At 46.7% G+C, this 10,746-nt stretch overlaps 1 protein-coding gene across 1 annotated transcript in view; it reads left to right on the forward strand.

Moving 5' to 3' along the window:
- The window catches only part of LOC139928989 (G2/M phase-specific E3 ubiquitin-protein ligase), a gene marked incomplete at its 3' end in the record, with an annotated part of 11,042 nt that extends 530 nt beyond the window's left edge, over nt 1-10,512 (forward strand). The window contains exons 2-9 of the mRNA XM_078282343.1: nt 1,150-1,220; nt 2,166-2,263; nt 2,537-2,638; nt 3,768-3,892; nt 5,368-5,536; nt 9,367-9,473; nt 9,639-9,755; nt 10,388-10,512. Of these exons, the coding sequence (XP_078138469.1) occupies nt 1,169-1,220; nt 2,166-2,263; nt 2,537-2,638; nt 3,768-3,892; nt 5,368-5,536; nt 9,367-9,473; nt 9,639-9,755; nt 10,388-10,512 (895 nt within the window). The remainder of the gene's footprint in view (nt 1-1,149; nt 1,221-2,165; nt 2,264-2,536; nt 2,639-3,767; nt 3,893-5,367; nt 5,537-9,366; nt 9,474-9,638; nt 9,756-10,387) is intronic.
- Nucleotides 10,513-10,746: the final 234 nt, after the last annotated feature.

The raw sequence follows: 10,746 nt of genomic DNA on the forward strand, positions 1-10,746 counted from the left end.
TGCTATATTGTCACTTACAGACCCATTTTTCTTTGATGGATTCTATTAATATTCACTTTATCCAATCTGGTTGTTATTTAACGTGTTAGCTTGCTGGCTAGCTGTTGTTAGCATGTTAGTTAATCAGTTTCAGGGAACAGTTGCTTCCAATCAGATAATCTGGATATAAAACTTTAATTTGGCAGATAACAACTGGTTAGCTAACTTAATGTCACTCCTAGTCCATTAATGAACCTCACTAATATAACTTTAGCTAAGATAACTATATTCCATTATAACTACTTTACTTTATTTATATAGTACCTTTTAAAACCAAGGTTGCTTCACAACAAAAACTAAAATTAAAAACATAAGATCACATAGACAAAAACAGAAAACCAGACACAACTTTAAGACAAAATAACCAGCCACTGAAAGCAAGGGAATAAAGATAAGTCTTAAGATGTTTTTAAAAAATGATCAGCGAGTCAGACAATCTGATGTCAAGAGGAAGACTGTTCCACAGTTTCGGGGCGAGGACAGTGAACGCACCGCCCCCCTTCAGCCTGGCCCGCAACCAGCAGCCTGTTGGTTAGAGGACTCATGTGAGCTGATGAGTCTCACTGTGTTGCTGCAGCTGCTGAGTCTAGAGAAGCTCTTAATTTCAACCTGAGTTCATTTCATTATTTTCTAACATAAAGTTAGACTGCAGTTAATTCTGTAGCGTACACACACTCACACACACACACACACACACACACACACACACCTATTCAATGGTAGGGAAACTCTGGGATACATTACTACCTTTAAATGAAGAATTAGTATACAGAAAACATTACTTAGCATTTAAATCAATAAATAAAATACATTAAGAAAATCAAACATGTCAGGTTTTCCAGACTGTTTTTCTGCAGCTGTGGTTTGGAGGAAGATGATATCTGATATTTAATAACAGCACAATATCGGCCCGATACGTTGGCAAACCAATAAATGGGTGTATCCCTAATCCCAGTAGTGGATCGTATGAAGTGCCAGTGTGTGAATGTCTTGCGTTTCTTTTGTGTATCGGTGTGTCAGTCCTGTGTAGCGCTGGATCTGTTTGGTGTCAGTGTATCTGACCTCTTGACCTCCTGACCTCTTGACCTCCACCGTCTCTCTCCATCACAGCAGGAATCTACATGCCGACATGGGGAAGAAGCCCAGGTGGGCCGACAGCGGCAGCAGCGTCCCACAGGACTGTGAGTCGGGGTTTAATAGTTCAAGTTTTTATTTTATTTTTCCAATGTGAGGGACGAAGGTACTTTGACAATGACATTAGATATCTGAGAAAAGAAATAAAATACATTCATATATATATATATATCCATATTCATACACATACCTACATCCCTAACTCCGCCCCCTTCCCTCTCCCATAGCACCAATTCCCAAAAATTGTCTGATCCTGCCCCCCTATCCCCTAGCCTGGTTCCGGCCCCTATGAATCTCAGTCTTTAGCACTCTTCTAATTTGCATAGTGATTCATCAGGATCTGGACGCAGCCTATTCACCGGCACTTATTTCAGACAGATACTGTCCGAGACACCTGATTGGATGATCGATGTAGGCGGGACAAACCTACTTATGACGAACGTTACCGAATGGCAGCGCCAGTGTTCAGGCAAAGGTATTGGATGATAGCAAGCTAGAAACGGGAACGATCAGCTGTTTAAAAGAAGTGAACGGCGCCGTGACTGTTGCTCCTCTGAGCGGCACATCCATCCATGGCTCTGAGGCGTTTCCAGATTACGTCTTTTTCTCACCCCCACCAATCGGTGGGGGTGAGAAATTACGTCACTGAATCAGTCGTGAATAGGCGGCGTCCAGACCCTTATGAATCACCATGCAAATTTAAAAAGAGTGCTAAAAGAGTGAGATTCCCTTCCCACTACTCCTTAACGTCCCCATCAACACCCCTCGACCAATGAATATTAGTAAACATAGTAAACAGACATTTTAACGTTAACTCCACTTGATCAGCCTGAAGTTCTGCTGTTGGTTCCTGACACTGAAATCCTGCCTTGTGTGACTTCAAAGAAACGCCTTGTTGAAGCTAAAGCTGGTGTGTGTGTGTGTGTGTATATATATATGTGTGTGTGTGTGTGTGTGTATATATATATGTGTGTGTGTGTGTGTGTGTGTAGGCTGTGTTCTCTGCAGGCTCAGTGATGACGACCCGGCTCAGTTTGGGGAAAAGGTCACGCTCACACAACACAAACTGTCCGTCCACTACTTCTGCTTGGTAAGTGTATGTGTGTGTGGGCACTGTCCCGTACTACACTATGTGTTACTTGGAAGGTTTTATTTTTTTTTTTTATTTCATGTTTCAAATGTTGTTGTTTTATGTTTGTCATTTGAGTGTATTTTGTAAATGTTGTTATATTTTTTCGTCAGCGCTGCCTCTTGGCCGGCTCTGCCTGGTGAAACACAAACCGGTTCTCAGTGGGACTTTCTGGTGAAATAAAAGTTATTAAAAAAAAAAAATAGATAAAGAAAAATTCCATTCATGTTCCAGCTGACGTCCAGTGGAGTCTGCCAGCGGGGGGGGGAAGACGAGGGCGTGTTCGGCTTCCTGGTGGACGACATCAAGCAGGAGATCCGCAGGTCGGCTCGACTGGTGAGCGGCAGCCCGGTTTCTGTCCCAGCATGCACCACTGGTCTGACACGTGCAGTGTGTTGTGCGTGGAGGGAGGGGGGGGGGGGGGGAGCGAGAGGGAGATTATCAGTCTGATTACCCAGAGTTCAACTGAAGCCAGACGAAACATCCGGTGACGTTCACCTACTTTTTGTGAATTGTCCATTTAGTGTCTAAAGCAGCAGCAGATCAACATTTAGAAAAACAAAAGAATACAGGACAAAAAAATATTTTTCCTTTAAGGAGCATCTTTGGGCTACCTGTCTGTCTCTCTCTGTCTGTCTCTCTCTGTCTCTGCTTGTCTCTCTGTCTCTCTGTCTCTCTCTGCCTGTCTGTCTTTCTCTGTCTGTCTGTCTCTCTCTCTGTCTGTCTGTCTTTCTCTGTCTCTCTTTCTCTCTCTCTCTGCCTGTCTCTCTCGCTGTCTGTCTGTCTTTCTCTGTCTGTCTGTCTGACCTGTCTGTCTTTCTGTCTGTCTGTCTGTCTGTCTCACTTTCTCTCTCTCTGCCTGTCTGTCTCTCTCTCTCTCTCTCTGCCTGTCTCTCTCTCTGTCTGTCTGTCTTTCTCTGTCTGTCTGTCTCTCTCTCTCTCTCTCTCTCTCTCTCTCTCTCTCTCTCTCTCTGCCTGTCTCTCTCTCTGTCTGTCTGTCTTTCTCTGTCTGTCTGTCTGTCTGTCTGTCTGTCTGTCTCACTCTCTCTCTGTCTGTCTCTCTGTCTGTCTGTCTGTCTGACCTGTCTGTCTGTCTGTCTGACCTGTCTGTCTGTCTCACTCTCTCTCTGCCTGTCTGTCTCTCTCTCTCTCTCTCTCTCTCTCTGCCTGTCTCTCTCTCTGTCTGTCTGTCTTTCTCTGTCTGTCTGTCTGTCTGTCTGTCTCACTCTCTCTCTGCCTGTCTGTCTCTCTCTCTCTCTCTCTCTCTCTCTGCCTGTCTCTCTCTCTGTCTGTCTGTCTTTCTCTGTCTGTCTGTCTGACCTGTCTGTCTGTCTGACCTGTCTGTCTGTCTGTCTGACCTGTCTGTCTGTCTGTCTGTCTGTCTGACCTGTCTGTCTGTCTGTCTGTCTGTCTGACCTGTCTGTCTGACTGACCTGTCTGTCTGTCTGACCTGTCTGTGTCTCAGACTTGTTTCGGCTGTAAGAAGAAGGGAGCGTCAGTCGGCTGTTGTGTCAGAAGCTGCAGGAAGAAAGTTCACTTCCCCTGTGGGACCAAACAGAGCTTCATCTTCCAGTTCAGCGGCCAGTTCCCGTGAGTCTCACACACACACACACACACACACACACACACACACTAGTGATGGACGATCTGTTTCTCTCATGATACGATTCAATATGTGATCTGAGGTTCAGGATCAATACAACCAGGATACGATGTGATCAATAAAAGTTCAGTGACAACAAAGTCTGACTGTGTAGAATTCTGTTTATTTCTGAGACTCAAATCTTTCTAGCGATGCCATTGGCTGCTAGAATGTAAACAACAATTTAAAAATGTCATTACAAAGTGACAATAATATAATTTGGATGGAGAGCTTGTGAAACTGTGATGGTCAAGAGTCTCATTAGTGATTACTACAGCAGAATAACATGGAGCTGATATCACCATTCATGTTCCTGACAGCAGAATAACATGGAGCTGATATCACCATTCATGTTCCTGACAGCAGAATAACATGGAGCTGATATCACCATTCATGTTCCTGACAGCAGAATAACATGGAGCTGATATCACCATTCATGTTCCTGACACAACATACGGATCGATACATTTTGTATTGAGATATATTGAATTTCGATATATCGTCTCGTCCCTGCTGTTGGTCTTTGTCAGTCGTACCTTCATACATCTGGAAAATCTTGAAAAGTATGGAAAGTTAAGTTGAGAATTTCCAGGTCTGTAAACATTTGGAAATTCCACCAAAATCTGTGGACAAGTTTGGAAAAATATTGTTCCTCTGTGCCGATACACAGATATACAGATTTAATGTCATTAGACGCACTGTGATATTTGTTGTTATGAAGAGGAATTTTAAAGCAATATTCCACTCAGTTTGAACATGGAGTTATTTATTTGAAAAGCAGAATATAATCTCCTCACCAGGATCAGATCAGCTGGACCAGTTTGTAGCGTTCAGATTTTTTCTTCCCATTAATTTGAATGGAAACTGACATTGAACACGCTGGTGAACAGATTCAGCATCAGATCTGCTGCTGTGAGTCCAGCTGACTGTTGGTCCGACGCTTCAGAACAGAATCTCACCAAACAGCTTTTCTGTTGATAGAAGAGAACACAGCGGAGGGATACCATGCAGGAGAGATAGTTCCTGTTTGGGAGACCGGATCTACTTTTATTTTTAAATACTAATACTAAGTGGAGTATTGCTTGAAGCTGCAGAGACCAGAAATTAAGATCTGATAAGAAGTGTGGTATTTTGAAACAGAAAATCTGTCTGTCTGTCTGCCTGTCTCTCTGTCTGTCTGCCTGTCTGCCTGTCTGTCTGTCTGCCTGTCTGTCTGCCTGTCTGTCTGCCTGTCTGTCTGTCTGCCTGTCTGTCTGTCTGCCTGCCTGTCTGTCTGCCTGTCTGCCTGTCTGTCTGCCTGTCTGTCTGCCTGTCTGTCTGTCTGCCTGTCTGTCTGTCTGTCTGTCTGCCTGTCTGCCTGTCTGTCTGCCTGTCTGCCTGTCTGTCTGTCTGTCTGCCTGCCTGCCTGTCTGTCTGTCTGCAGGTCGTTCTGCAGGGAGCACAGTCCCACCCAGTCAGTGTGTGTGGGGTCGGACCTCAGTCTGCCTCAGTCCTGCTCCGTCTGTCTGGACTCCATCGACCCCGTCCTGTCCTACTCCGTCCTCAAATGTCCGTCCTGCAACGCCAGCTGGTTCCACAGGGACTGTGTCCAGGTAGAGAGAAAGAGAGTGTGTGTGTGTGTGTGTGTGTGTGTGTGACTTTATTAGAGTATCTGACTGGGATGTTGCACTTTTGGCTAGTTAGCATCTGTAGCCCCAGGCCAGATATCATCAATGTTGTGTTTGTGTGTGAGAGGGTGTGTTAAGGTGTGTTATGGAGTGAGAGGGTGTATTAAGGTGTGAGAGGGTGTGTTAAGGTGTGAGAGGGTGTGTTAAGGTGTGTTATGGAGTGAGAGGGTGTGTTAAGGTGTGAGAGGGTGTGTTATGGTGTGAGAGGGTGTGTTAAGGTGTGAGAGAGTGTGTTAAGGTGTGAGAGGGTGTGTTAAGGTGTGAGAGGGTGTGTTAAGGTGTGTTATGGTGTGAGAGGGTGTATTAAGGTGTGAGAGGGTGTGTTAAGGTGTGAGAGGGTGTGTTAAGGTGTGAGAGGGTGTATTAAGGTGTGAGAGGGTGTGTTAAGGTGTGAGAGGGTGTGTTAAGGTGTGTTATGGTGTGTTAAGATGTGTTATGGTGTGAGAGGGTGTATTAAGGTGTGAGAGGGTGTATTAAGGTGTGAGAGGGTGTGAGAGGGTGTGTTATGGTGTGAGAGGGTGTGTTATGGTGTGATAGGGTGTGTTATGGTGTGAGAGGGTGTGTTATGGTGTGAGAGGGTGTATTAAGGTGTGAGAGGGTGTGTTATGGTGTGAGAGGGTGTGTTAAGGTGTGAGAGGGTGTGTTAAGGTGTGAGAGGGTGTATTAAGGTGTGAGAGGGTGTGTTATGGTGTGAGAGGGTGTGTTATGGTGTGAGAGGGTGGGTTAAGGTGTGTTATGGTGTGAGAGGGTGGGTTAAGGTGTGTTATGGTGTGAGAGGGTGGGTTATGGTGTGAGAGGGTGTGTTATGGTGTGATAGGGTGGGTTAAGGTGTGTTATGGTGTGAGAGGGTGGGTTATGGTGTGATAGGGTGGGTTAAGGTGTGTTATGGTGTGAGAGGGTGGGTTATGGTGTGATAGGGTGTGTTATGGTGTGAGAGGGTGGGTTATGGTGTGAGAGGGTGTGTTAAGGTGTGAGAGGGTGTATTAAGGTGTGAGAGGTTGTGTTATGGTGTGAGAGGGTGGGTTATGGTGTGAGAGGCTGTGTTAAGGTGTGAGTGGGTGGGTTATGGTGTGAGAGGGTGTGTTAAGGTGTGTTATGGTGTGAGAGGGTGGGTTAAGGTGTGTTATGGTGTGAGAGGGTGGGTTATGGTGTGATAGGGTGTGTTAAGGTGTGTTATGGTGTGAGAGGGTGGGTTATGGTGTGAGAGGGTGTGTTAAGGTGTGAGAGGGTGTATTAAGGTGTGAGAGGTTGTGTTATGGTGTGAGAGGGTGGGTTATGGTGTGAGAGGCTGTGTTATGGTGTGAGTGGGTGGGTTATGGTGTGATAGGGTGGGTTAAGGTGTGTTATGGTGTGAGAGGGTGGGTTATGGTGTGATAGGGTGTGTTAAGGTGTGTTATGGTGTGAGAGGGTGGGTTATGGTGTGAGAGGGTGTGTTATGGTGTGATAGGGTGGGTTAAGGTGTGTTATGGTGTGAGAGGGTGGGTTATGGTGTGAGAGGGTGGGTTATGGTGTGTTATGGTGTGAGAGGGTGGGTTATGGTGTGATAGGGTGTGTTATGGTGTGAGAGGGTGGGTTATGGTGTGAGAGGGTGTGTTAAGGTGTGAGAGGGTGTATTAAGGTGTGAGAGGTTGTGTTATGGTGTGAGAGGGTGGGTTATGGTGTGAGAGGCTGTGTTAAGGTGTGAGTGGGTGGGTTATGGTGTGAGAGGGTGTGTTATGGTGTGATAGGGTGGGTTAAGGTGTGTTATGGTGTGAGAGGGTGGGTTATGGTGTGATAGGGTGTGTTAAGGTGTGTTATGGTGTGAGAGGGTGGGTTATGGTGTGAGAGGGTGTGTTAAGGTGTGAGAGGGTGTATTAAGGTGTGAGAGGTTGTGTTATGGTGTGAGAGGGTGTGTTATGGTGTGAGTGGGTGGGTTATGGTGTGATAGGGTGGGTTAAGGTGTGATAGGGTGGGTTAAGGTGTGTTATGGTGTGAGAGGGTGGGTTAAGGTGTGAGAGGGTGTATTAAGGTGTGAGAGGTTGTGTTATGGTGTGAGAGGGTGTATTAAGGTGTGAGAGGCTGTGTTAAGGTGTGAGTGGGTGGGTTATGGTGTGATAGGGTGGGTTAAGGTGTGTTATGGTGTGAGAGGGTGGGTTATGGTGTGATAGGGTGTGTTAAGGTGTGTTATGGTGTGAGAGGGTGGGTTATGGTGTGAGAGGGTGTGTTAAGGTGTGAGAGGGTGTGTTATGGTGTGAGAGGGTGTGTTAAGGTGTGAGAGGGTGTGTTAAGGTGTGGGAGGGTGTGTTATGGTGTGATAGGGTGGGTTAAGGTGTGAGAGGTTGTGTTATGGTGTGATAGGGTGGGTTAAGGTGTGTTATGGTGTGAGAGGGTGTATTAAGGTGTGAGAGGGTGTATTAAGGTGTGAGAGGGTGTGTTAAGGTGTGAGAGGGTGTGTTAAGGTGTGGGAGGGTGTGTTATGGTGTGATAGGGTGGGTTAAGGTGTGTTATGGTGTGAGAGGGTGTGTTAAGGTGTGAGAGGGTGTGTTATGGTGTGATAGGGTGGGTTAAGGTGTGTTATGGTGTGAGAGGGTGGGTTATGGTGTGAGAGGGTGTGAGAGGGTGTATTAAGGTGTGAGAGGGTGTGTTATGGTGTGAGAGGGTGTGTTATGGTGTGAGATGGTGTGTTATGGTGTGAGAGGGTGTATTAAGGTGTGAGAGGGTGTGTTATGGTGTGAGAGGGTGTGTTATGGTGTGAGAGGGTGTATTAAGGTGTGAGAGGGTGTGTTATGGTGTGAGAGGGTGTGTTAAGGTGTGAGAGGGTGTATTAAGGTGTGAGAGGGTGTGTTATGGTGTGAGAGGGTGTGTTATGGTGTGAGAGGGTGGGTTAAGGTGTGTTATGGTGTGAGAGGGTGGGTTAAGGTGTGTTATGGTGTGAGAGGGTGGGTTATGGTGTGAGAGGGTGTGTTATGGTGTGATAGGGTGGGTTAAGGTGTGTTATGGTGTGAGAGGGTGGGTTATGGTGTGATAGGGTGGGTTAAGGTGTGTTATGGTGTGATAGGGTGTGTTATGGTGTGAGAGGGTGGGTTATGGTGTGAGAGGGTGTGTTAAGGTGTGAGAGGGTGTATTAAGGTGTGAGAGGTTGTGTTATGGTGTGAGAGGGTGGGTTATGGTGTGATAGGGTGGGTTAAGGTGTGTTATGGTGTGAGAGGGTGGGTTATGGTGTGAGAGGGTGGGTTAAGGTGTGTTATGGTGTGAGAGGGTGGGTTATGGTGTGTTATGGTGTGAGAGGGTGGGTTAAGGTGTGTTATGGTGTGAGAGGGTGGGTTAAGGTGTGAGAGGGTGTGTTATGGTGATGAATATCATACATTTCGATATAAAAAGATTATCGAACTGGCTTTCTGCCTGTCTAACCGTCTGTCTGTCTGTCTGTCTCCCTGTCTGTCTCCTTGTCTCCCTGTCTTGTCTGTCTGTCTGTCTCCCTGTCTGTCTGTCTGTCTGTCTCCTTGTCTCCCTGTCTGTCTCCCTGTCTGTCTCCTTGTCTCCCTGTCTGTCTCCCTGTCTGTCTCCTTGTCTCCCTGTCTGTCTCCCTGTCTTGTCTGTCTGTCTGTCTGTCTCCCTGTCTGTCTGTCTGTCTCCCTGTCTGTCTCCCTGTCTGTCTCCTTGTCTCCCTGTCTGTCTCCCTGTCTTGTCTGTCTGTCTGTCTGTCTCCCTGTCTGTCTGTCTGTCTCCCTGTCTGTGTGTCTGTCTGTCTGTCTGTCTCCCTGTCTGTCTCTCAGCGTCAGGCCCACAGTGCAGGCCTGTTCTTCTTCAGGTGTACTCTCTGTAACAACAAGGAGAGCTTCCAGGAGGAGATGCTGAGGATGGGAATCTACATCCCAGAGAGGTGAACACACAACGCCGACCCGCCCGGCACGCTGCTTCTGACAGCCCGGATATGCTGCTGAGGATAGAAATACAGCGTAGAAATAGACTTAACTAGGCAGGTATACAGATGCCAGAACAAGCGGGAATATTTATTCACAGCGGGTTCTGTCTATGCTTCTCGCAGAGATGCATCATGGGAGTTGGAGACGAATGCGTTTGCGGAGCTGCTGGAGGTTTACGAGCGCTGCGACGCTCTCACCTGCCTCTGCAGCAACGGACGCACACACTCTGCCAAGACCGGGTAGGACCTGTGTGTGTGTGTGTGTGTGTGTGTGTGTGTGTGTGTGTGTGTGTGTGCATAACATGTATTAACACAGTGTGTACGCATCAACAAAAGGCCTTTTTGGTGTGTGTGTCTTTTTGGTGTGTTTTGGACTGAGAGAGACAATGTGTGCATGAATGGTTCTTCAATGAATTATTGTATAAAGTACAGCAACAGTCTTCCATCTATATCAAAGGGTTTATTTATACATTCATGGATGGAGAGAAAGACAATACAAGCTTATATGCAGTTCTCTAAAAGGGAATTATTAAAACAGAGCTTATATACAGAGGCCAAACACGTCCTGGACAAAGCAACGCCCCGTGATGACACCACTGTCCCAAGAAGGGTGCAGTTTAGTTACTGTTATTTATCATACCTTGTATATTCCACATAACCCAGGTCAAAACAACAGTAAAAGAGACCAACTTTAACTTTCTGGAACAATACTTAGACTATAAAAACACCGTCTTTAACTGTAACAACACTTAGACTATAAAAAAGACTGACTTTAACTCTGGAACAACTCTTAGACTTTAAAAGCGTCTTGAGCTTGTGTGTGTGTGTGTGTGTGTGTGTGTGTCTGTGTGTGTGTTCCCTCTGTGCTGCAGCTGGTTCGAGCTGGTTCGCTGCAGGCTGTGTGGGTCCACAGGAACCCACAGGAGGTGTTCGGAGCTGGCGGTGGACACCAGAGACTGGGCCTGCCTCGACTGCACCCAGGCCACCGACGGGAAAGGTCCGCCTCGCCGCCGCTGCACTCGCTGATCGATCGGTTGATTGATTTTGCCTGATATCAGACAGAATTGTCAACTCGTTACTCTCCATTTCCATCTTCAGTCTGACATCGTCTCCACTCTAACCGGGGGGGGGGGGGGGGGGGGGGGGGGATTTGATTTTCCCTAACCAATCACTAGAGACCGACGTATCCGCCTGAATCTAACGTCATTTTAAGTCGACACTGATGCGAAAA

This window comes from Centroberyx gerrardi, unplaced genomic scaffold (genome assembly GCF_048128805.1).
Source record: "Centroberyx gerrardi isolate f3 unplaced genomic scaffold, fCenGer3.hap1.cur.20231027 Scaffold_82, whole genome shotgun sequence".
Classification (NCBI taxonomy): domain Eukaryota; kingdom Metazoa; phylum Chordata; class Actinopteri; order Beryciformes; family Berycidae; genus Centroberyx; species Centroberyx gerrardi.